The 27,454-nt window shown below is 37.0% G+C and overlaps 2 protein-coding genes and 1 long non-coding RNA gene across 3 annotated transcripts; 2 read left to right on the top strand and 1 right to left on the bottom strand.

Annotated features, from left to right (window-relative positions):
• The first annotated feature begins 4 nt into the window (after nucleotides 1–4).
• On the top strand, nucleotides 5–9,329 carry LOC149741804 (PAT complex subunit CCDC47-like). The gene is made up of 12 exons (XM_089876938.1): nucleotides 5–178; nucleotides 271–341; nucleotides 438–539; nucleotides 890–1,041; nucleotides 1,629–1,797; nucleotides 1,870–2,031; nucleotides 6,037–6,150; nucleotides 7,566–7,651; nucleotides 7,767–7,825; nucleotides 8,201–8,298; nucleotides 8,396–8,563; nucleotides 9,095–9,329. Exons 1-12 carry the CDS (start codon nucleotides 25–27, stop codon nucleotides 9,173–9,175), a joined length of 1,416 nt encoding a protein of 471 aa, XP_089733064.1. The 5' UTR covers nucleotides 5–24; the 3' UTR covers nucleotides 9,176–9,329.
• A 4,453-nt stretch (nucleotides 9,330–13,782) lies between these two features.
• LOC149741803 (uncharacterized) lies at nucleotides 13,783–18,508 on the bottom strand. The gene is made up of 3 exons (XR_016384944.1): nucleotides 18,280–18,508; nucleotides 14,233–17,890; nucleotides 13,783–14,175 (listed from the first exon to the last, which is right to left on the bottom strand). It is a non-coding gene; the product is annotated as an uncharacterized LOC149741803 (long non-coding RNA).
• A 4,526-nt stretch (nucleotides 18,509–23,034) lies between these two features.
• Nucleotides 23,035–24,823, top strand: LOC149741802 (uncharacterized). Its single transcript, XM_089877043.1, has 4 exons — nucleotides 23,035–23,340; nucleotides 23,442–23,622; nucleotides 23,691–23,790; nucleotides 24,486–24,823. The coding sequence occupies exons 1-4, from the start codon at nucleotides 23,091–23,093 to the stop codon at nucleotides 24,573–24,575; spliced, it is 621 nt and encodes a 206-aa protein (XP_089733169.1). The 5' UTR covers nucleotides 23,035–23,090; the 3' UTR covers nucleotides 24,576–24,823.
• Nucleotides 24,824–27,454: the final 2,631 nt, after the last annotated feature.

Below are 27,454 nucleotides of genomic sequence, written 5' to 3'. Positions count from 1 at the left end.
GGAATTAAGTTTACAATATATAGGATGAAGGTATTAGTACTTTCTTTGTTTATTGCTTCTATTGTCATCGTCCATGCTGGGAATAAGCATGCAGGAAATATCGAAGACAATGAATTTGCAGAATTTGAAGATTTTGATGATACTGAAAAACAAACGACAATCAATAATGGATTTGTTGGTAAGCAATATTTTGAGTGTATATGCATTAGTTTGTGTTAAAAAAACACAGTACTAGTTAAAGTTGTATAAACCTTACACAATTTGTTGTAGAGTTTGAAGCAGAGCAGGTTGAAGAGAAACCAACAAATGAGGTTGAAGATGTTGTGGTGGAAACAGAGGAGGTCGGTATCTGAGGACAATTTTTTAAACAAACATTTAACAGCACTATAAAAAATCATCAGAGTATAAAAACTCAATATTGTTTTGCACATTTACAGGATGAGGAGTTTGAATCTTTAGATCCAGATGAATTTGAGGGACTACCAGGCGATGATACAATTTGGGAAAATGACAAAAAAGTTGACAAAAATATTAAAAAGGTTTGTTAGTTTAATGCTGAAGCAGGACGTTACCAAGTTAACCAAGTTTCACTGTGCCCACCACTAAGCAATTTTGTGCGTGTTTGTTTTATAACCTACATTCTGACTAGGTCCAGCAATTTTATTAACTGCTGGGTGTGATTTGACATTACCCCTTAGACAATTCAATACTGTTACATTTTACATTATTCTTGTGGAAATTTTGTGTACATAGTTTAGACAGCCAAAGGATTAGCATTTTACTGGATTGTATGAAATATAAACGGTAAGTATACAGCATAGACATTAAAAATTAAAGAGATTAAAGAGAGTTTTCATGTAAATTAAAACATATTTTAATGCTTTTGTAGAAAAAACCCGAGTTGAAAATAGCAGATGTTCCATTGCATTTAAGAAGCTGGGATAAATATTATGTGGAAATTTTAATGGCTCTTGGAATTTTTGTTTATTTGATCAATTTCTTTATTGGCAAGGCAAAGAACAACACTCTTGCATCATCTTGGTAATCTTGACTTTAGAAATTATTGTATTTTTGTTGTTTGTTAGAACTGATAAAACCAGAGATACAAAATTGTCCACAAATTTTTTACAAGACTAAGGTTCTGTCTTATTCGTGGCCTAGTCTGCTTCGTTTCGATGATAAAGAAACACTCTATCTTTCTTTTGAAAAATGCATGCGTCAATGGGCCATGATTGATAAAGAAATACTAGCGTTATCTTTCTGAATAGTGCATGCGTCTGCTCCCGACTGTCAATAAATGAACACTAGATTTTTCTGCACTTTGCTTGTTCTCGATATTCAATAAAGAAACACTCTGTTTTTCTCTCTAAACTGTATGCATTTCTGCTTGCAATACATATAGCATTGTTGTGACAATAAAGTTGTTTGCGCATGCAGTCCAAACACGATTACTCTAAACAATTAAAATTTGGAAATTTAAATGCGGCCGATAAAAGGTAGTTGTCGTTTATCTAAAGAGAATAGAGGAACCTCAAGGTTTGGGAGTTGTTGCTTCTCAGCTAAGAATGGAGAAGCAACTGTCATCAAAGAGTTGTTAGTTATAAAATGTTGGGTGTAAATTTTTTAAGGTTGTCTCACCATCTTGATTTTCTTCACAAATCCTTTGCTCTCGTTGGAGATGATCCACAAAACAAAAAAATTGAAAGCACTAATGAACTTCAGAAGGAATCTGAACATGTTTACACATTATGGTGTTCTGGTCGGCAATGCTGTGAAGGGATGCTAGTTGAATTGAAAGTATGTAAATAATTTTCTTTTTTAGGCTGTTAATCATTTTAAGCTCTTTATCACAACTTGATGTTATTTCAGTTGTTGAAAAGACAAGATTTGATATCCGTGATTGCTCATCAGATGAAACCAATTAACGATCAGGTTACAATATCAGTAAAGATGACAACTCTTCCATCTCTTGTATTTTGTGTTGGAATAAAGAAAAGCATCACCAACCTCCACAAAACTATGCAAGATTTGGTAAGTATTAATTGAAATTTGAATAATTGGATATTCGTTTTACCACCTTTTACATTTAAGTAGCTGCATAATTCACACACATGGCATAAGTAACCATGAAACATTGTTTTTTTATTATTATTTTTAAGATGCTTACTAAGAAAACCTCTTTAAGATGCTTACTAAGAAAACCTGAAAACCTCTGCTAGCATCATAACAATAAAAATTTGTATAAAAATAGATACGCTGTGATCTAAAGGTATCCACCAAAGTTTAAAAAAAAGCAGCTTGTGAAAAAGTCTGGCTGTGCGACAATGCATAGGATTTCTCATAAAAAATGGCAATTTAGATCGTTTCTGGTTTCTAATGTACTACAGAAAATTAAATTAGGTTAAACCAGCATTTTTTCAAACATAATTTTTAACACGTACCAACAACTTGTATTAAAGAAAAACAGCAGCTACTAGCGAAACACAATAAACATATAAAAAGTTTTGAAAAATAATAGGAGAAAGTGCTTTGTCAGCATAGAATGTAGCTGAAAAATAAAAACATAATAAAGTCTATATTTTATCAGTTTTTTAGAGAAAAATGGTTGGTCTGCATGTTAGTATGTTACATCATGACTCCGTAAGTGTTGCTTTTGTAAGGAACTAGGATGTACATGAACGCAAGTACAACGCACATGAACGCTAATAAACTAAGATGCACGTAATGGTCAAACTATGACATACATAAAGGCCAAACTTCGACGCACGTGAGGGCTAAAATACAAAGCACGTAAAGCCTAAATTACGACACAGGTGAAGGCTAAACTACGGCGCATGTGAAGGCTAAACTACGGCGTATGTGAAGGCTAAACTACGGCGCATGTAAAGGTTAACTACGGCGTATGTGAAGGCTAAATTACGACACAGGTGAAGGCTAAACTACGGCGTATGTGAAGGCTAAACTACGGCGTATGTGAAGGCTAAACTACGGCGTCTGTGAAGGTTAAACTACGGCGTATGTGAAGGCTAAACTACGGCGTCTGTGAAGGTTAAACTACGGCGTATGTGAAGGCTAAACTACGGCGTCTGTGAAGGTTAAACTACGGCGTATGTGAAGGCTAAACTATGGCGTCTGTGAAGGTTAAATTACGGCGTATGTGAAGGCTAAACTACGGGGTCTGTGAAGGCTAAACTACGGCGTATGTGAAGGCTAAACTACGGCGTGTGTGAAGGCTAAACTACGGCGTATGTGAAGGCTAAACTACGGCGCATGTGAAGGTTAACTACTGCGTATGTGAAGGCTAAACTACGGCGTATGTGAAGGCTAAACTACTGCGCACGTGAAGGCTAAACTACGGCGCACGTGAAGGCTAAACCACGGCGTATGTAAAGGCTAAACTACGGTGTATGTGAAGGCTAAATTACGACACAGGTGAAGGCTAAACTACGGCGTATGTGAAGGCTAAACTACGGCGTATGTGAAGGCTAAACTACGGCGTCTGTGAAGGTTAAACTACGGCGTATGTGAAGGCTAAACTATGGCGTCTGTGAAGGTTAAATTACGGCGTATGTGAAGGCTAAACTACGGGGTCTGTGAAGGCTAAACTACGGCGTATGTGAAGGCTAAACTACGGCGTATGTGAAGGCTAAACTACGGCGTATGTGAAGGCTAAACTACGGGGTCTGTGAAGGCTAAACTACGGCGTATGTGAAGGCTAAACTACGGCGTATGTGAAGGCTAAACTACGGCGTATGTGAAGGCTAAACTACGGCGCATGTGAAGGTTAACTACTGCGTATGTGAAGGCTAAACTACGGCGTATGTGAAGGCTAAACTACTGCGCACGTGAAGGCTAAACTACGGCGCACGTGAAGGCTAAACTACGGCGTATGTAAAGGCTAAACTACGGTGTATGTGAAGGCTAAACTACGGCGCATGTGAAGGTTAACTACGGCGCATGTGAAGGCTAAACTACGGCGTATGTGAAGGTTAACTACGGCGTATGTGAAGGCTAAACTACGGCGTATGTGAAGGCTAAACTACGGCGTATGTGAAGGCTAAACTACGGCGTATGTGAAGGCTAAACTACGGCGCACGTGAAGGCTAAACTACGGCGTATGTGAAGGCTAAACTATGGCGCATGTAAAGGCTAAACTACGGCGTATGTGAAGGCTAAACTATGGCGCATGTAAAGGTTAACTACGGCGTATGTGAAGGCTAAACTACGGCGCATGTAAAGGTTAACTACGGCGTATGTGAAGGTTAACTACGGCGCATGTGAAGGCTAAACTACGGCGCATGTGAAGACTAAACTACGGCGTATGTGAAGGCTAAACTAGGGCGTATGTGAAGGCTAAACTACTGCGCACGTGAAGGCTAAACTACGGCGTATGTGAAGGCTAAACTACGGCGTATGTGAAGGCTAAACTAGGGCGTATGTGAAGGCTAAACTACTGCGCACGTGAAGGCTAAACTACGGCGCATGTAAAGGTTAACTACGGCGCATGTAAAGGTTAACTACGGCGTATGTGAAGGCTAAACTACGGCGTATGTGAAGGCTAAACTACGGCGCATGTAAAGGTTAACTACGGCGTATGTGAAGATTAACTACGGCGTATGTGAAGATTAACTACGGCGCATGTGAAGGCTAAACTACGGTGCATGTGAAGGCTAAACTACGGCGCATGTAAAGGTTAACTACGGCGTATGTGAAGATTAACTACGGCGCATGTGAAGGCTAAACTAGGGTGCATGTGAAGGCTAAACTACGGCGCATGTGAAGGCTAAACTACGGCACATGTGAAGGCTAAACTACGGCGCATGTAAAGGTTAACTACGGCGTATGTGAAGATTAACTACGGCGTATGTGAAGATTAACTACGGCGCATGTGAAGGCTAAACTACGGCGTATGTGAAGGCTAAACTACGGCGTATGTAAAGGTTAACTATGGCGTATGTGAAGGTTAACTACGGCGTATGTGAAGGCTAAACTACGGTGCATGTGAAGGCTAAACTACGGCGCACGTGAAGGCTAAACTACGGCGTATGTGAAGGCTAAACTACGGCGTATGTGAAGGCTAAACTACGGCGTATGTAAAGGCTAAACTACGGCGTATGTGAAGGCTAAACTACGGCGTATGTGAAGGTTAACTACGGCGCATGTGAAGGCTGAACTACGGCGTATGTGAAGGCTAAACTACGGCGTATGTGAAGGCTAAACTACGGCGTATGTGAAGGCTAAACTACGGCGTATGTGAAGGCTAAACTACGGCGTATGTGAAGGTTAACTACGGCGCATGTGAAGGCTGAACTACGGCGTATGTGAAGGCTAAACTACGGCGTATGTGAAGGTTAAACTACGGCGTATGTGAAGGTTAACTACGGCGCATGTGAAGGCTGAACTACGGCGTATGTGAAGGCTAAACTACGGCGTATGTGAAGGCTAAACTACGGCGTATGTGAAGGCTAAACTATGGCGTATGTGAAGGTTAACTACGGCGCATGTGAAGGCTGAACTACGGCGTATGTGAAGGCTAAACTACGGCGTATGTGAAGGCTAAACTACGGCGTATGTGAAGGCTAAACTACGGCGTATGTGAAGGCTAAACTACGGCGTATGTGAAGGTTAACTACGGCGCATGTGAAGGTTAACTACGGCGCATGTGAAGGTTAACTACGGCGCATGTAAAGGCTAAACTACGAGGCACCGAAAGTCTAAACTATGTTGCGAGTGGACGTTAAACTTTGACGCAAGTGGATGTTACACTCAAGTGGACGTCAAGTAGGAGGCACGTTGCTTTGCACAATCGATTTATATATGATAATTATAAGCATTTTTCACCGATACTGATTGTCGGTAAACATAAGTATTGGTTGATAATATTGGTAAATGGATATATCGGTCCACCTCTAACCTTTGTAACACTTTTAAACATTTCCATCAATATACAAGTTATAATTTTTTGTTTGTGTGGTCCTTTAACTGTTTATTAGTAACTACTTTTTAACAATATGTACGTAAATGTTGCTTCCACAGTGCTTGTATTGTGCTGATAAAGCAAAAATGGGTGAGAAATACAACCTTCCTTTAAGCATGTTGATGTTATCTGAGCTTTATGGGGATGTACCTGCCTTCATATTGGATAGTACGGTAATTTGTTACCATCATAGCAGGATTGTAAAAATATCCCTTTTTCAGTGATAATGTCACCGTCCGGATCGTCGAAAAACGTCCGGATTTTTTTTAGTAGAAATAAATCCTATATCTATTAAAATCAACTTTCTTACGTTCGGCCGACAATATACTCTTTGGTTTCTTTGTTCCGTAATTATTGACGACATAAACGTGTGCTCTATTTTAACCGCATCGGTTACATTGCGAGAACACGGCGAATAGCTAAAATGACGAAACGGTTCGTGCAAACATTAAAAAAAATGCATTTTTCCAACACCTACTATACTAATTTTGTCACAAATCATGTCACATGGAACCTTTATGTGGTGAATTTAAAATGATATTACATTTATCAAAACGACGTATCTAAATCGGTAGAAACAAATAAAAAGTTTTACCCACGTTCATCGTGGATTAAAAATGTAACGATGATTACGTCATAATACCTTTGATAAACTATTAAAATTTTAGATAACAATTGTGGTTTATGTGCTTCTATATTTTGTATAATTGTTTTAATCCCGATATAATTTTAAGCAAGCAACCAAGAATAGTTTAAACTTTAATAAATGCAGGTAAATTGCGTTTATGTGAATTTTAATTGGTGCAAATATAAGAGCGAGGAGCGACGCTATCAGTAAGTTGGAACCAACGCAAATTGTAATATATTATTACAAAGTATCGCCCCGGCAGAGCTTGGACAGAAGCCAAAAAACATCGTTTGATGACACCGCACGAGAACCAGAGTTTCATTACGGCACTTTTCACGAGAATAAATTCACAGCGATTACTTCGTTTGTTAGGTGTAGAATGTATGCTACCGCATGCGTCTTTCTTTATTTCCTACGCCGGCGCAGAGCGTAAAAATGTGACGCTCATACACGATGTTTCGATCTCGTGGTTCGTTGGGCAGTGGGCATTCCTCCCGATTGTTACGTAATGAAACGTCATAGTTGTAACTTGTAATATTATGTTGCAATAAGACATGTGACGTAACAATTAAGCGCAAAATGTCAAATTGCAGCACGGCAATGTTTGTTACTCGAGCGACTTTGTTAGCTGATTATTACGAACACGCGACGAACATAAAACATTAGATCACAGCTTTAACAACGGTTTCTATCGCACAGGCGCCCGCACTAGACTGTGGTGTCGTGGTGATAGTCAGTAATACGCTTTATAACAAGATTTGGTAGCTTGGGTGACAGACGCACGTAAAACATATTACGTCCGGATTTTCAATAAAATTAAACGATCACCGTCCGGATTTACAACTTTTACAATCCTGCATCATAGACCGTTTATTTGTGATTGTATTAATATATTATGTTTTCAATGAAGTATAAAAACTTTTGCTGGTAATACATTTCTGTACTTTTATATTATTACAGGTTGTTCGTGTGTTAAAGGATCATCAGAATTTATTTGATTCCCTTCATATTTCGGATCAATACTCTGGTGCCAAACCTCTAGACCAGTAAGTTGATAAACAATGATGTTAAATTATTATATTTAACTTTAATCCTCATTATATTTTAACTTTAATTTTTAAAGTTTAGACTTTTATGACGCTTTAAAACTTTTTTTTATAGAAATGATGATGCACCTGCCATTCCTGAGACTGTAAAGCAAATTACTCTTGTAATTAATTGTAAGCATGTTCTCAATAATTCATTTTGTAACCCAGTGCTATTGTAAAATTATTTATTTCTTTACATCATGTTCAGAACTTATGGTTCAGCAAATTTTAGAAATTTATTTGCTTCAAAAAATTTAGAAGACAATTTTCAGCTAAAAGTATAAAAAATTTATAGATTCTGGGTGATCTGGGTGATAGTTAAACAAACAGTTTTGTGAAAACAGTTTAATCAAATAAAATTTAAGAAGTTTGCCTGCCCACTCTGTTTTAGTTTCTATGAATATCTAAACTTAGGAATCATTTTTCTTGATTTGGCCTTGAAAGTGTAGAATTATTTAATCTTGTATAACAAAAATATTAACTTAGCTTTCTTTTTTGACTTTATAGTGCCAGAAAAGCCTTCAGAAATAGGAGAAATGGTTCCGTTGCTGAAAATGTTAATTTATCTAAGTGACAAGCTTAAAAAATTAAGACTTTCAAGAGACGTAAGTGGTTTGTGTAACATTTTTTTCTACTTTCATGCATGTATGAAAAATAAATAAAACATTTATATTTTTTGCATGTTGTTTTTGACCTTTTTAGAGTCAAATAAAAGCAGATAAACACCGAGCAGATGTGGCTGATCGGTATCTCAAGCAAACACACGCACAACGACAAGAGGCAGCACAACAGAAGAAAGAGGAGAAAGCGCGTGCTTTAAAGGAACGAATGATGAACGAAGAAGATCCAGAGAAACAGCGAAGATTGGATGTAAGGTTTTATATTTACAAGCATATGTCCAAATACTATATACTGTTACATCATAACCCTTTACTTACACAATATGGGCAGTTTTCCAAGTGTGTAGTACTGTGGACTGCCCAGTGTTCATTGTTGTATGACCTACATACGCAACATAGCAGTTGTGAGTACTTAAAATGTGGCTTAGCACATGTAAAGATTGACGTCGACAAATATTTACAGTTATATTATGATAATTGAGCAGTATACACGATTTCAGACTGGGGTGCAAAACGATGTCGCGATTGCTTTAAAATTTGGTCACCCACTTATCATTCCAATAGTGGTTCTTTATTCTTAGAGTGGTTACTGCGAAAAATAATAAAATAAAATATATATATTAATAAAATAAAAAAATTTTAATATAACACAAAGGGGGGTTCAAGTTTTTACGAAATCTTCAATAAGTGGCGCGCTTTAAAAAATTAAGAACCCCTGTGCTGGATCTATTCATCTCAACTTCAGATATATCGCTTTTATCAACTGGGTATTGTTATGTAGGAGATGATTCAACGCAAAGAACAGAACAAGAAGAACAAGAAAATGATGAAAGGCAGACAATATAAAGTCAAAGCAATGTGAAGAATACTAGTGGCACAATTGTTATTGGACATCACCTAATTAATGAGCTGCTAAGCTTTAAAGATGGAAACAATATTTGCAGTTTATTACTCCAATTGCTTCAATGATTAAAACATTGCAAATTAATGTTTAAAATAAACAGGTTTTTAATTGGGTCATGGGTTTAGTTACTGAAAATTTATAACTTCAATACTTAGTATACCCAGAAAGTACATGTCCATAAATAATGTTTAGGTTGTTTATTGGTCACCTTAGTGGCTCTTTAGATAACAATTTATTGAATAAATTAACAGGTACAATTCCCTTATTGAATGGTAATACCCAAGAACTCTACCATTGCACAAAACAAAACGGTGATTTAGAATTGGCATCGTGATTCACATTTTAACAAAATCTTGGGGGGCGTGATTAAAATACATTTACAATCACAGCTTAAAACATAAATAAACTTCATTGAATAGTATTGTAGCGTTTTCTTCTTTAGACAAAAGTAAGACCGCTCACGAACTCAACCACAAGCAACTGATTTAATTTTTAAGCTATAAAATGCAACGTCTCGCCCACGCAATTAACACCAAGGTAATCCTAGAATACAGATAATATAGCGGCCATTTTCAATACCTTTTACTGGTGCCACAAACCTTTTTTTTAAAATTCTAAAAAATATTAATTATGAATATTAATATTCGTCATAAAAACATATTTATAGAATTTTCGCACGAACCAGCTTTGAATATGTTATAGCGCTACGTAATAGCTACAAAATGAAACATTTTTTTCTTCAAAAAAATGGGGGCTTGGGTGTGAAATATTAAAAAGTATGATCATAACTTGAATCATATAAATATCAAATTTTCAATTTTTTGGGCGAAAATATAACTTACACATACATCTTTGTAGGTCACTAACATACCATTCCCATTAAAAAAATAATTTAATTTTTTTTTTTTTTTAATTATGAATATTCAAAAAAATGCGGGCTTGGGTTCAGAATACAAAAAAAGTATGGTCATATCTTTAATCCCTTGTTCATATATTTTATTTGCACGAACGCAAAAATTATACACATTAACAAAAATAATATAATGAACAGTAAATACGTATATTCAAATGTGATGTTTTGGATTTAAACAGAGTCTTCGACTGCCGCATCATTTACTTTATCCTATCTGTGCGTAAGTATACCTGAGAAACATCGAGAATTTAATTTATTTGTTTCAATTAATACAAAAGGTTTTTTGTTTTTAAATAACGGAGGCGCAAAGATTATCACGGAAGGCGATAACGACCTTGAGCCTCTACTTCTAAAACAAACTAGTTTATCCTGTAGTCAATTCAATATTGTCCGATACAATTGGACCGACTGGTCCGACCGAGCATATCAATTAAAAGCCCTAATCTTAGAGGCTATCTCTAGTAGGCCGTGCATAGATGTATGCGTAAGTTATATTTTCGCCAAAAAAATTGAAAATTTGATATTTATATGATTCAAGTTATGATCATACTTTTTAATATTTCACACCCATGCCCCCATTTTTTTGAAGAAAAAAATGTTTTATTTTGTAGCTATTACGTAGCGCTATAACATATTCAAAGCTGGTTCGTGCGAAAATTATATAAATATGTTTTTATGACGAATATGAATATTCATAATTAATATTTTTAGAATTTTTATTTTAGAATCGGTACCGCTGGGGTCTAGTTAGTACAGTGTCCAAATTTTAGGTTGGTGGCACCAGTAAAAGGTATCGAAAATGGCCGCTATAATATCTGTATTCTAGGATCACCTTGGTGCAATTAACCAATCAAAAGCAGCACCCAAAATACAGGAATATGCCAATAATGTAAAGCGAAGGAATGCGGTAATAGCAATTAACTTACGCTCTGTAACTTAACATAGACATAGAATAAAACATAAATAGCGCTCTGAATAGAGGAAATACACAGCTAAGACATAAAACAAATATATAACCATAAGAATTCATCACACTCTCCCCCACTTAAACACGTTTGTCCTCAAACGAATAACACACAAAATGAAATTACACCACTAATACACATCATAGGTTAAACGTCGCGGTGGACGACGAACTCGACCAAACATGGAAACATTGTCATTTGTCCCAACATCGCCACCAGGCAGCATCTCAGCACTCGACCGATCGCCGGTCTCTGTTCGTTCTTGTGGTGGTGTACGCGCATCACTTCTTTGCTGTCCAACATTCACAGCGTCGCGTTCACGCCTCCAGTCCTCCGGTAAATGTTCGGCTTCATATTTGCTAAGATTGTCGGCATGTATTGCCGAGCCTGGTATCACAAATAGTTCATTATTGAGCTGCTGTCGCACTAAATAGGGGCCAATCCACCCATGTCCCAGTTTTCTTCTAGCTGCCGGAGGCTAAAAATACCAAACCCCGACTGTAAACGGTTCTACCACTTGCATGTTGCGGTCGTAGTTGCGCTTTTGGCGAACGGCGAATTTCTTTAAAGATCGATGCGCATCTTCAAACGAGTTTGTCAGAGTGTACTGCATGTCCTGGACAAACCCCGTGTGGCACCGAAACGTTCGCGACCCTGGTGGCGGCCCAACCATCAGGTCTAACGGCAGCGCCGTTTCTCTTCCCAACATCAGTTTATTTGGTGAAAACTTGGTGGATTCATGACGTGAACACCTGTAAGCTAAACAAAGGTAAGGTAGGTGACTATCCCAATCGTCGTGGTAATCATTTACGCAATTAGACAACATTTGTAAAAGGGTACGATCAAACCTTTCCACAAGACCGTCGGACTGTGGCCGATACGGCGTGCAACGGGTTTTCCGAATGTTTAACGAACGGCACATCTTTTGAAAAACGTGCGATTCAAAATCTCTACCCTGGTCCGAGTGTAAGACTTTTGAAAAACCAAACCTTAAAAAGAATTGTGTCACCAGGGTTTCAGTTGTGGTAGTCGCTAACTGATTCGGCAAAGCAAAAGCTTCCATTTTGTAAAATAATCCACAACAACCAAAAGGTGAATGAATGAATGAATGAATGTAACTTACTTTATCCTCGCGTGGCCGGAAAACGACAGTCGTTATCACACGGGTTTAACCCCCATGCCAGCTTACGAGTTACCATGTATGTTACTTTGTGGGTGATTATTTTTTGGGGATTTTTTCTTTTTTTTTTTATGTATGGCTGATAATTTGGACAACCCATTGGTGGCCACTGGGTTGGAGCAATTGTCGTTAAGTGTCTTGCCCAAGGACACATACGCCCACAATGGTAGCAGCGACGAGCCTTGAACCCATTACCTGTATTGATTCCCATTCTTTGTTCGAGGTAACGGGCCGAGAAAATCTATAGCTACTCGTTCCATAGGGCCTCATGAAATATTTTGCACTAGTGGACGATGCGGTCGGCCATGGGTTGGTTTGCGGCGAGAACACGGAATGCACCATCTACACCATTGTCTAACGTCTTCCGCTAATCCCGGCCAATAAAACCGACGACGTATGGCGTATATAGTTCGATTGATCCCAAAATGACCACCCGTTCTGAGTTCGTGTAAATGGTGAAAGATTTCCCTTCGTAAACCTTGTGGGGCGACCAGCACTAACACTGGGGAATCAAAGTTATTGTCTGGTCTCCACACGCGGTATAACAAACCCTGGTGTACCTCTAGTAGATCCCATTGCCTTATATAAGAATGAGTTGTATCGTGCACCGCCATTTGCGAAGTATCCGGCGCGTGTTGCGGCTGCAACTTTTGTTTCTCAATATAGGAGAAATCGATGGATCCTCATTCTGCCAGATACGCAGCTCGACGAGAGACCATTGTTCGAGCCAACCAGTGGCGTATTGCTCGCTCGGTCGGCGAGACTGCGTTTGCAATACCGAAACCACCACCGCTTCGTTTTAGCGTTTTCGCAATCAAGACAGGCGTCGCTTTTACAGCCTACACAACCCGTCCGCATTTACATGCTGCCTCCCCGGCCTTTGTTCAATCTGAAATTGGTAGGTGCCCAAAACCGATAGCCACCGGGCTAACATACCTTCCGGGTTTTTCATAGTCCGCAGCCATTTTAATGAAGCGTGGTCAGTGCGTAATGTAAATTCTCTTCTTTATACCCTTTACCACAGCTAACAATTCCCGAAACGTGGTGCAATAGTTACCCTGTTTACATGATCGGATTGGATTTGAATTCAATCCGACTTGATGTGACGTCACACGAATTTCAAATCCGATCCGCTAAAACGTCATATTTACATGGCGCGTTTCAATCGGATTGAAACTGAAATGGGAACCGAAGCGTTTGTAGTCGCCAGTTTTAATAAACTTTATTACCCGCAATAGGTTATCAGTATAGCTTGAAATATAACAATCAGCAGCCTTTAAGTGTATATGTGCTTTATTTTAATCTACTGAACTGGTTTATCTAAAATTCCAAAGTACTGTTATTTATGTCCTGACATACTTTAGATAGGTTGTTGCTATTAATTCAGACAATGCTGATCCTCTCATAAACATACTAAAACATATTGTGTTTCTGCTAGCTGAGTTCCACAAAAATGTGATAAGTTTTGGTCCTATGCTTTTAACAAGTATGACATGTGTCAAATGAATGGTTTTATTTGTTTAATTTATTGGTAGTAGGTACTGCAACAATAAATTATTAACAAAAGCAAAATATACAGAACAGTAAAGCCACATGTTAATCTGCACAAAACAGAAGTTTATTCAGACATAAAAGTTTGGGTATCATACCACATACTTTATACAGACAACCAAATACACTTTGACAAAGAAGTCAGAATGGCTTTTACATCACAAACACTGTTTTAATGATGTTTTTCGAACGAAGTAGCAATAAAGCTCTGACATTATTAAATAAAGCAGCGTTTCTGTCGCATAATCGATCATAATAAAACATAAACATATTAGCTTGTTAAACCATCATCAGTAAAACTTCATTCTTCCTGTTTCACAAGATGTTGTTCTCGTGGTGTTGATGGTTCCTGAAATATAAGTGTAAGTTTTAATGAATGCACTAAAGTCCATCCAGGCATACTAACCTTTTTCTCATCTGCATTATTTAATCTTCCATCACTTCAGTCACTCTACCATTTTGAATTCAATGCATAACTTTTGTTGTTCTTTTGCTGCCAAATGTGTTGAACAATCCTCCAAGACAATTCATAATAGAAAAAGCAGTTTGACTGTAAACTACTACTCTGATTATTGTGTTACTTGACTGGTACATGTACAAGCAAGTGCCCTTGCAAATAATGGTGGTCTATCTCCTCTATAGTCTATAGGGTAGTAAAATTTGAAGTACTGGTGAAGAACGCTCCCAACAACATTGTGGTACTATATTTAGGTATCGTTACAGATTAGGCAATACGCGTGTGGTTGGAAAATTCTTCAGTAGCACACATTTTGCTTGTAGACTATAAAAAGCTGGGTGCTAGTGAGGAATCCTCCCCCCCTTCCCTTGCCTAGAGAAAAAACGAGAGACTAAAAATGGAAAAAAAGAAAATCATTAGACCGTAACGGTATTTCCCCATAAAAATCATATACTAATAAATATATCATATACAGCCGCGGTTCCCAAAGTGGGCGCCGCGGCGCACTAGTGCGCCGACGCAACTCGTCAAGTGCGCCGTGAAAATTTGCAGAAACATTTCCAATTTAGCATGGTCGAGATAATTGATTTGTATTAATATTTTATTGCAATATAAATTGTTGTTTTATATAAAAATCCAACGTGTTTGTTCAATAATAAAATTTAAAAAGTTTGTTTTCGCATTTCTATCTGTACAGTAGATTTGTATATTACGTAACAATGCCAATTATTTCTTTCGGTTTGCAATAATCATGTCCAGACTGTGGTACAACACTTTTCATATGCTTAAGTTTCATATGCTTAAACGAGCCTAATCTTAAAATACACGATAAAACTGTAAAAATGCGTTTTTATTTCTAAGACCTTTGGCTAAGTGCGCCGCAAACATTTTGAATAGCTCAAGTGGCGCCGGGTGAAAAAAAAGTTTGGGAACCACTGATATACAGCAATCTTGGTGTCGTTGGAAAGAAGAAGCGACTCTGCAATTACGTATCAAAAAATATATTAAATAATCAAAGTACTTTTAGTTGGGTGGTATTTCCCCATAAAAATCATATACTAATAAATATTTCATATATTATTAAATATCCCGGGTTATGGTACACCTGGAGCAGCAATCTTGGTGTCGTTGGAAAGAAGAAGCGACACTTCAATTACGCATCAAAAAATATATTAAATAATTAAACTACTTTTAGTTGAGTGAGCCGTCAAACTTTATCAAAGTTTGACACGCTATAAAATAAAAAAAATCGCCAATAAAAATTAACAAAACTTTGACACACGTTGATGTATAGCAACATCCGGCGCCGTGGTATAGTGTCCGGCGCCGTGGTATAGTGGTTAGCGCGCCTGCCTGTAACCCAGAGGTAATGGGTTCAAGGCTCGATGCTGCTACCATTGTGGGCGTATGTGTCGTTGGGCAAGACACTTAACGGCAATTGCTCCAACCCAGTGGTTACTAATGGGTTGTCTAAATTATCAGAAATACATAAAAAAAAAGAAAAAATCCCAAAAAAATAATTACCCACAAAGTAACATACATGGTAACTCGTAAGCTGGCACGAGGTGTTAAACCCGTGTGATAACGACTGTCGTTTTCCGGCCACGCGAGGATAAAGTAAGTTACATTCATTCATTCATTCATTCAACATGCAGAACATATTGAAAAATTGAAGTAATACCGCCCCTAGTTTTTACTTTATTAATACTTTCGCAACCCCCACTTTCAGCGTATTATTCATAGACCGAGATTCCATCGTCGCTGCACCTAGTGAAGTCTACTCCCCCCCGCCGAATGAAAGAAACTACTTCTTTTTGAAATTTAATATCTCGAGTTATAGTAAGGCTAAAATATAAATCTTGGTGTCGTTGGAAAGAAGAAGCGACACTCCAATTACGTATCAAAAAATATATTAAATAATTAAAGTACTTTTAGTTGGGTGAGCCGTTGACGATGGAATCGGTCTATGAATAATAGGCTAAAAGTGGGGGTTGCGAAAATAATAATAAAGTAAAAACTAGGGGCGGTATTACTTCAATTTTTTAATATGTTCTGCATGTTGCTATACATCAACGTGTGTCAAAGTTTTGTTAATTTTTATTGACGATTTTTTTATTTTATCGCGTGTCAAACTTTGATAAAGTTTGACGGCCCACTCAACTAAAAGTAGTTTAATTATTTAATATATTTTTTGATGCGTAATTGAAGTGTCGCTTCTTCTTTCCAACGACACCAAGATTGCTGCTCCAGGTGTACCATAACCCGGGATATTTAATAATATATGAAATATTTATTAGTATATGACTTTTATTGGGAAATACCGTTACGGTCTAATGATTTTCTTTTTTCCTTTTTTAGTCTCTCGTTTTTCTCTAGGCAAGGGGGGGAGGATTCCTCACTACACCAAAAGCTGGTTTTACCTATTTCAAACAGCAAAATCTGCATTTGTCTGGTAAAATTTAATTAATTTGTCATGTTAATTCATGGGAATTTGTTGCCAGATGTACACGCACACTGCTACTACAATATTCGGTGCAAAAACACTACGTTAACTGTATAACAAGTCCTGAACAACAACATTTCCGATTGTTCAATCCAACTCGAGCGCTAAATCCGACCCGTAAACCACTAGTCTGAGCGGATTGAGGATCGGTCGGCTTCAATCCGACTCGCCTTTTTCTCTTCGCCGAAAACGAGAGTAGCGGATCAATGAGTCGGATTCGGATCCGACTTAAACCGTCATGTAAACAGGGTAAGTGTCTAGGGTGAAAACTTGCGAAAAAATTGAGAAGTGTACTACCCACGTGACAAACCACGTCACAAAATTGTTGAAGCGTGGGCGCTCGCAAAAAAGCACAAAAAAACGCAGGTTTCGCATTTACGAATGAATCAGTCACGTGACTAGTACGTTCCTACGTCACAATCACGAAGCTCGTAATAAAATAAAGGATAGCGCTAGAGATCACTGTTTGAGGACGAATATCTACGCCTATACTGGACCAATTTTAATAAGCAAAGTATTTTTGGAATCAATAAAACAGTCGCTTTATGAATTTACCATAAAAAAATAAAAGTGACATGGGGTGTGTTTAGGCCCTTTAACTGGTCAAAAGAGGATTGGCACGCGAACGACCAAGCAAACCGGACGTTCTTATGCGCAGGTGCTGTTGATAGAGCCGAAATAGAGACGAGGTTGCGAGATTTTTTTGCTCAATGTGCGAAAAAATGTGCTCGATGAAAATGTACACATTTAAATGTGCGACCTGCACATTGTGCTCTCATCGCTCGAAAATGTGTGACCTGCACATTGTGCTCACATCGCTTGCAATGTGCACATTTAAATGTGCGACCTGCACATTGTGCTAATCTGTGGTCACAGATACAATAAAATCAGTACAAATGACTGTATGTATTTTATTAAAGAAAAGAATCATATAAAATGCTACTTAACACTAATTGATTAGGTCCACTAATAAAATGCACATGATTACAATTTACAAATAAAACAAAATGCACATGTCCATTGTTATTTACGCATTTGTAAACGTTTCTTTGGTACTCCTAAACATCGAATGTGGTACCACTTACCACAATTGTCACAAGCAACCTACACAAAGATTAAAAAAAAATTTTAATGTCAACTGTAACTATAGTAACCCAAAGTTAGTATAGACCAAGTTAGGAAACGGCGCTCGTGTCCGCCATTACGTAGCCCACAGAGCGTGAATCGCCTATACAAATGCATGGTCGGCATGTGTTTATTTAGTTCTTGTAAGCGATACAAAGCTAGAAAACACGTATAGCGGTTGTTTTAACATTTGAAATATAATTTCTAATATAAACCTTGTTATATAATATTAAATCTAGGAATTAATGAGGAGTAAATTAATATTTTGACTGGTTTTCGGCGTACAGTGTGTTTTAACAGGGTACTTTACGTTGGCGATTAAGACTAGCAGCAATCAGCTTAGTTTACATAATAGTATATGATCATACCTACGAATCTACAGAGCCATTCTTTGAGGTGAGGTCGTTACAGAAGCGCGGCCGGTACGTCCTGCCACTTTTTTACCCCGGTCATGCCACTTTTTTTCCCGGTCCTGCCACTTTTTTTTCCCGGCCCTGCCACTTTTTTTCCTATTTTTTTTCCCGGTTCTGCCACTTTTTTTCAAATCCTGCCACTATTTTTTCCTCAGTCCTGCCATTTTTTCCTCGGTCCTGTCAGTTTTCTCCCCGGTCCTGCCACTATTTTTTCCGGTCCTGCCAAATTTCGTATTTAAATCCACATTGACAGATGTCAGAGATCATTCTTAAATGATCTAAATATATTTTATTTTTTCAGTTTGGCGGTGTAAGGGCGATAGACACAACACACATAATACAACGACAGCAATGTTATACTGGCAAACTTATGCTGGTGCTAGGGCTGAATACGTGCCATCTAGACTTTGCGCTACAATCTAAAGGTTGTAAGACCTAGAAAGTATATGCATTTACATGAACTCAATAAATACCAAGATCTATACAAAATAAATTTATAACTTTATAGTTGGCACTTAGTTCTCGCTCGGAATCCATCTGTACATGTTCCTACATTGTAGTACAAGAAAGCTATAGACATAACATATTTTGAGATGGTTGGTAACCGCCGTTAACATGGTGAACGCGCTACTAGAGAATTGTCTGCTGTGTACCATGCAAGCCATTCATGACATGCAAAAGCGTTAATCTGCCACATTCGCATATCGAGTAATCCTGATTGTGCTTGCGTTCGAATTCAGTAATGCATGTTAATTGTGAAACACTGCGTTGACTCTTCAGTTCGACATCACTGTTCGTGGTGAATTGGTACACAATACTTGATGCGGATATGAGAATCTGCAGTACAAGATCGATTTGGCCAATATTCCTGTATAGTGTCATTTTAATCTATGATAAACTAAACAAGATATAATGAGCAAGCACTGCATTCAAATATTTTTATAAGTTTCGAAACAGTTTGGGATCCACCACTTAATCCATTAAGTTAAATTTTACAATGCAATAAAATCACTCCAAAAAATCTTTCCGGGGTTACCATAGCTCTGAAGTTTTAAGAACATAAGGACAGAAAATAAAATAAGATTTCCGATAATAAGTAATTTGTTCTAACACAACGATATCTACATGCACTGGCGCCGACTCCCAGAGATGCGGAAGTCATGAATTTTGAAACACGTTAGATACCGAGGTAATAACGCTTAAGCTGTCCAGCGGCCACATACCAATCACTAAATCGGAGCAGTATAACGTTATGTTTAAGCACTTACAAAGTATTCATTGGGGGACAACGGAGGGACAGAGGAACGGAAGGAAACGGAGTACTAAAAGGAGGGAAGGAGGGAAAATACCGTTACTAAAAGGAGGGAAGGAAGCAAAATGGAAGGACGGAGGGAAACAATATTTCCTTTGCTTAAACCCCATGGGCGGAGGGACAGAGGGAAACTATTTTTTACCTCAAATAAGTGGAGGGACGGTAGGGAAATCTGTCCCTCTACCAGTTTTCCTACCGTCCCTCCACTTATTTTGGGTAAAAAATAGTTTCCTTCCGTCCCTCGCTCTGCCTATGGGGTTTAAGCAAAGGAATTATTGTTTCCTTCCGTCCTTCCACTTTGCTTCCTTCCCTCCTTTTAGTAACGGAATTTTCCCGACTTCCCTCCTTTTAGTAGAGTGGTTAACAATACCCCGATACTGATAAGCGATGCCTATGGCGCTTAGTTTAATTATGACGTTACGTTAGGCACCTAAAATTTTTCCAAACTTGGCGCCTAATGAAAAAAAATGTTCCCCTAAAAAGAAGTAAAACTATAATTGCGCATAAGCAAAACATACAGACAAATCTTAAAAGTATAGAGTGTATGGTAACCTTGGACACAATTAAATCCATAGCATTGCTGTGGATATTTAACCATAGGAAACATTAGGTTTAATCGAAAAAAAATATTATAGCAACTTTTCTGCAACTTAATAAGTGGTCTGCAAGTGTAGCATTTCTTCCAATAACCCACTCACATAAATGGCAATGATAATGGCTACGTTAACTCTCCTTTGCACTTTTCCTTGTGATGCAATGTTTTCGACATGGTAATGTATTATGCAATGACTGTAATAAGATTAAGTTTACTTAAACTTTAAAAACGCTCGTATATTTTACAAAAAATGCTCTTACTTTATTTTCCATGAAGCATATGCTTAATTCTATGTAAATAATGTGATTTAAAATGTTTGATAAACAGTTCACTTCAGATGCACAAAATGTTTTGTTAAATTGTTGACAATAAAGCTTCCAAGTTATTTAAACTTGAAACAATATCATCAAAATTCGAGCTATATATGATCGTGTGCATAATGATTTTTATAAATATCTATAATAGATTAAGCAAAGAGATTAAAACCAATGAGTGGAAACTAGCCGCTTGTTACGTCATCAAATCCTATCAATCACATACATTTTAGTTTCGTCCTCCGTCACGGTCCAGTGCATCACGAGAAAGGGCTGGTTTATACGAAGAGGTTTAATAAAACTTGCTTAATAATGAGCTACATTAACGGTCTTATACAATTTGCACCTTAAACTTACCTCGAAGGCGCTGCAGGATTGAAATTTAGCATAGTGGCGGTGGAATTCGTGCCTTTAACTGTTTTTGTTGAGTCGAATATGGTGGTTTATGTTGAATTTTTGAAGACGAAGCAGGACGGGATTATATGTGGCAACGAGCCGTGCAGAAAATACAACGGAAAGTTGCTTTAATTTGCGTGCGATTATAGTATGCCTAAAGAATTTTATGCGTAATGCTATAGCATGGTGACAAGGGTTTATTTAGTAAACGTGGTGTTCAGGAGTGGTGGCTCGAAGTTGGCGGCAGTTTAGGTTCACTATCTAGTGCAGATTACTTTGTTACAAGTTTTACTGAGAAAGCATCTGGAAACTCATTGTTTTTAAATTTACCAAAGATGGGATTAGCCAAAGGGATTAGCGTTATACCTGATTTATTTGAATGAATGTAACTTACTTTATCCTCGCGTGGCCGGAAAACGACAGTCGTTATAACACGGGTGTGCACCTCGTGCCAGCTTACGAGTTACCAAGTATGTTACTTTGTGGGTAAATCTTTTTTGTATGTGGCTGATAATTTGGACAACCCATTAGTGACCACTGGGTTGGAGCAATTGCCGTTAAGTGTCTTGCTCAAGGACACATACGCCCACAATGGTAGCAGCGACGAGCCTTGAACCCATTACCTCTGGGGTAGAGACAGGCGCGCTAACCACTACGCCACGGCGCCGGACGTTTTTTAAACACAAAAGTTTAGACTTAACCAGAAAATTGTTCGACAAATTTTGTTTTCTGATAAGTGTAGTAGTACAGGAATGGGGTCGCCTGAACGTATTCCGGGGTCGCCACAACTGACTATAAATACAGTGACATTACAAAAATGATTTTGAAAAAATATTAAAATAATGTTTTTGTTCCAGATCGCAACCATTACTGTATATTTTCAGCTTGCGGGATGCGTTACGGTAAAACCTTTGTGTCGTCATGTTAAAAATTATGACCGAACAGCAAAGTTTTGCAGCCAAACTAATTAAACTCGGGTCACTTATAGTTTTCTGTACAGTTAGATATATTCAGCTACAAAGCATAAATTATTATAATACAAACGTGGCAGCAAAAAATAGCAAAAATGGTTTGTATAACAAGGCGAGTTTTTTGAACGTAGGTTGCAATCTCTTGCATCACAAACCAATGTCATGAAGGCATTTACCTATTGGCAGTTTACTTCTCATGTCGCCTCTTACCAAAGTGCAAATTTTAATACCAGCAATGAGTGAGGTTGTGTCTATCATGAGCAAAAAAATGAATTAAATTTCACCATCAGCTGCAACAGTAAAACGAAGAATAGAAGATATGTCCAATAATGTTCTTGACTAAATTTTAGCTCAAGTAAATGCTTCTCCGTGGTATACAAAACAATTGGATGAGAGATGGAACGAAAGGAAATAACTCTCGCAAATCCTTACTGAATCTCGTTTAAAGAGATCGTTAATATGTTAATCCGCGCAGTGTCCACGGATTAACTTTTCAAAATTTATCGGCCCACTCAAACATATTCTTTTTGGACCATCGTTTGGTCGGTACACAAAATAATGGCAGCGGATCCTTATTTAAACAGTTCGGTAAGCAGCAAACATTCGCCATCGAATAAAATTCCGTTATCAATCACTAAATATATCGACTAGAAATTCTTCTATGTATATATATGTTGACTTCAAATGCGTTATATTGTACCTAGTTACCGATATTTTTGACTTTTTCGTGATGCATTGAAGCGTGACGGGGTACGAAACAAATTAGCAAATTTCCCATTGTTACGTCAGAGTTTCCACTCATTGGTTTTAATCTCTTTGGGTAAACTGTAAGCGTTAACCTGCTAAATAACTAAACTGGCCTAATAAACTTGAGTAGTTGGTGTAGTTTTTAAAATAAACAGCTAAAACCTTCCAAAAATACTATGCGCCTATCTTTTATAATGGAGACCAAAGGAAATGGGGACGGAGTTGGCGGTCACGTGAATAGAAAAAAGAATATATCACGGTTTTGGGCAGTTGCGCGTTCTACTCTTTTTTATTTCTGTGAATAATATTTGATATATTTATTAGTATATGATTTTTATGGGGAAATACCGTTACGGTCTAATGATTTTCCTTTTTTAGTCTCTCGTTTTTTCTATAGGCAAGGGGGGAGGATTCCTCACAAGCAGCCAAAAATGTCAACCAAATTACTGCTTAGAACTGCCAGTTCTTTAGCGTTAAGTTGCAAATGTTTAACGGGGCGTTATTTAATTCCTCTTACACTCGATTCAAAAGCGTTTGGAAGCTTGTCTTTATCAACAGTTAATGCAAAAGAGAACAACAAGTTGTTCAGCAGGCAGTTTAGTTCTATGACTGTAAAACATGATTGGAACAAACGTAACACATCCTTGAAGGTTAAATCAGTTGCAGCTGGAAAAATAGATTGTAAGTGGAGCAACATTGGTATATGTCAGAATTATTTTAATCAGATGAATGATGTAGGACCCTCTATCGCTAACCTGTATGTTATACTTATTTCAATACAGTTCAAAGGTTCTTCAACAAAGACCACAACAAGAGTAATGATGCATCAAGTAACAAAGTAACAGACCAAACTAAACCAGAGCAGCTCAAGTTACTTATTGCCCAATATGGAGGATTTGCCGGTGTAGTACACATTGTTCTTTCTCTGACTTCGTTGGGGTTTTTCTATTTGCTTGTTTCAAGGTTAAATGCTTTTAATATTTTTTAATTAAAATATTATGCATTATACTAATGGGTAAATTATGTTACAGTGGCATTGATGTTGTAGCTATATTCGGAAAGATGGGAATTGAATTGTCATCAACATTAGGTGGAGCATCCAACCTGTTGATAGCTTACACATTACACAAGGTAAAATTCAATTTTGATTGTGAACTAGTAACCTCAAAAATCAAAATTTGTGTATGGATAGATATGCTCAAATTTGATCTAAACGTACCATCAAAGTTTAAAAATAAGAAACAGCTTTTGAAAAAATGAGATTATAAACCGCAAATTTAACAGCTGGAGAAAAAAAATGGCAGTGGCGCAATGCATGGGATTTCCCTTAAGAAATAATCTCACTTTAATTTGATCGTTTCTAGGTTCTAAAATATTAAAGAAAATTCACATTTTATTTCTGATTTGGTATAATGAATGCTTCTTCTTTAAGAATATAAAAAAAATATTGTAAAACATAGACTTTATTATGTTTTGATTTTCAATTGAACATAGCTACATAATATGCTTACTCAGTACTTTTTTACTTATTAGTTAAATTTTTTAACTTTTTTATATTAAAATGTTCATTATGTCTTACTGGTACCTGCTGTATCATTTTCTTTATAAAAAAGTCAGTTTTGTGTTTAACATTAGGTTTAAAAATATGTCGAGTCAGTATAATCTGGTGTTTACCTAGTTTAAAGAAGTGTTGTAAAGGTAAGGACACACAACTTCTGCAGTAAATATATAAGAAACAATAAGACACATGCTTCGGCTTTATTTTGTGCCACTGGTATTGCATTATTTTAAACAAAACAACACAAACAGTATGTAATATTATTCAGGTTATAATGCCGCTCCGAATCAGTTTGACTGTGGTAACTGTTCCCATGTTAGTCCGTTACTTTCGAAGAATTGGTTATTTTAAGAAGTAATACTAAATTTCTGGAACATTCTATGCTGCAAATTAGCATACCGAAACTTCATTGGTAATTTGCTACCGGAAGGTTGAGTGTAAGCAGAATGCACTGCCTTGAAGTTTATTGAGTTCATCCCTTAATTTTATAATGAAGGCCAAAGTTTATGTTTTATAGTACTAATAGACTAAAACTTCTGTGAGTGTACATTTATAATGAAGAAATACTTATGCTGACATTTTGTTTGTAATATATTTCAATGTAGATGTGTTGTTTGCTAATCTTGCATTATATATTTATAGCCTAGAAATTTTAAAATGACGTTAGACATATAGAGGGAATACTAGTGGACAAGTGTTTTTTTGGAACTTCAACAATTAATTTCGTTACCAAACTAAAAAATATGAATGCGTTGAGGTGATAACGTGATATTATGAACAAGTGTTGTCGTACCTGTGTAGTTTGTTGAAACGAGTATACAACTGAACGATGAGACGTCGACGCCAGGAATCCGTTCGGCAGCCCTAAACCATTAACTCAAAATCACATATTGACGACAAAGAACCAACCTTTATTAACCCAGTGAAGACCGATGTTTTTAAGAAACGGTAGAAAAGAGTGAAATTATTGACTAATCTGCACAAGCGAAAGATGCGGCCGTCCAGTGTTGGTTTACGGCGAGAACACAAAATGCACCACCATCCGCACAATTGTCTAACCTCTAACGTCTTCCGCTAATTTGATTCAAAGCAAACACGAGTAGCTATTGCTCAAGAAATCTTAAAATAACTCCAGTTCTGGGTCGTGTAAAAGATGTAAGATTTCTCTTCGTAAACCTTATGGGGCGACCAGCACTAAAACTGGAGAAACAAAATCTTTGTCTGTTCTCCATAACCGATAATAAACCACGTTGTTGAACTGTAAGAATATTGTAACATATGTTTGTTCTATTATCAAATGTGTACCCATAAATAGATATTTTAACGTCCCGTCTTCCACACCTCTCTTCTTCGGTTAAATGCTACTATAGCAGTGTGACAAGGCAGAATGTTTAAATTTGATTTTCTAACCTTACAATAATAGTTCGTTTTTGCGTAGGCCACTATTCGTATAGTAGGGTGTGGGAAGATAGGACACTTGTCAAACGAAATTCTAGATAACATGTTAAAAACTATAGCAGTAGGGCAAGGAAAAGAATGTTTAGACCTAATTTTCAAAGCGTACAGTATGATTTCGAGGTATTTACGTATATTCCCATTTATAAATACACTTATTAATCAAAATTAACAATGATTTTAAACTGTCCCATCTTATCCTGTGTATTTTCGATTTTGTAAAATTTCACCTGTTGTGCGGATCGCTAAATAACTCCTCGTGTGTTTTATTATATTTTATTAAGTTGTTGTCAATTGAAGAAGGAATGATAGTACTAATTCGTGGTATTACCCAAAAACCGTCATCTTTTTTGATTTTGGAAATATTTGGCAATATGTGCTTATAGGTGGTCTCATCTCTTGGCTAAAAAATGTGTAATAATAAGATGCTCGTTGAATAATATTAAAACTGTCGAAATTTTCTAATTGGCCATTTTTGAATCACCAATCTCGTAAATAAATAAAAATAAGAAGAAATAATTCGTAATAAGTTTGATTTTGTTTCCTAAAATTAATTTTAATTTTGTGACAAAAAAAACAGAAATTTAGTAGGATGGGGGAAGATGGGATACTTTGTCGGAAGAGACTTTATTTTAAATTTTTTTACGGACCCCAATTTACTGATAATCAAAAAAATTATGTTAAAAAAATATTTAAAAGTATTATCACGACTTTATAAAACGTGTGCCGATTACTCTTTTTAAACATTAAAAAAATATAGTACAACGGGGAAAGATAGGACACTTAAGCACACATTGCCAAATATTTCCAAAATTAAAATAGATGACGGTTTTTGGGTAATACCACGAATTAGTACTATCATTCCTTTATTAATTGACACCAATATAATTAAACACAGGAAGAGTTATTTAACTATCCGCACAACAAGTGAAATTTTACAAATTCGAAAACACACAGGATAAGATGGGACAGTTTGAAATCATTGTTAATTTTTATTAATAAGTGTACTTATAAATAGGAATATGCATAAATAACACGAAATAATACTGTACGCTTTGAAAATTAAGTTAAAACATTCTTTTTCTTGCCCTACTGCTATAGCTTTTAACATGTTACCTATACATTATATTATTTATTTTTTTTATTGGAAAACGATTGAGGTAACAAAAGTTGCGCAAACATGCACTTCAACAGAAAGACCATTTCGCGTTATGTACAGAAATTTTGTTTTTGGATTTGGCGATATAAAGTTCGGTGGTTTTGACTTCGTTTATATATCGAAGGAAGAGATTGATATTTGGCGGGGGTGTTGATGAAACTTTGGAGCGATAAATTAAAAATCGGGCACACATAAGAATACAGTTTGCAAATACATTCATTTTGCCGGCGGTGTACGGTAAACCAAATAACTTTTCGACTACAGTTAATTGTGTGTTTAGACGGGTCACAGAGTTAAGCCAGGATTCTACATTATTCCAAAAATGTGATACTTCGTTACAAGTGGCGAACAGGTGCATAATGGTTTCAGGGGCGTTATTACAAAAACTACACATTTCGTTTTGGGTAATGCCGAGGGAGGAAAGAAGTTGGTTGGTAACGAGAGCTCGCATATTTATTTTATATTGCATCGCCCTTAATTTGTTTTCTTGTGTGCAACGGAAAAGGCACGTGTACTGCATTTCCCATTCAGGTACGTCCCGCTGCTCGAGGTCAGCGCCCCATGCTTGTTGTTTATTAGTCGGCTCTTCGTGTTTTGCCGCACGGCATCGTTCATACAGTTGT

The sequence above is a fragment of the Ciona robusta genome, chromosome 1 (genome assembly GCF_009617815.1).
Source record: "Ciona robusta chromosome 1, ASM961781v2".
NCBI classification, from domain to species: Eukaryota; Metazoa; Chordata; class Ascidiacea; order Phlebobranchia; family Cionidae; genus Ciona; species Ciona robusta.
This window is presented reverse-complemented; position numbering and strand designations above follow the sequence as displayed.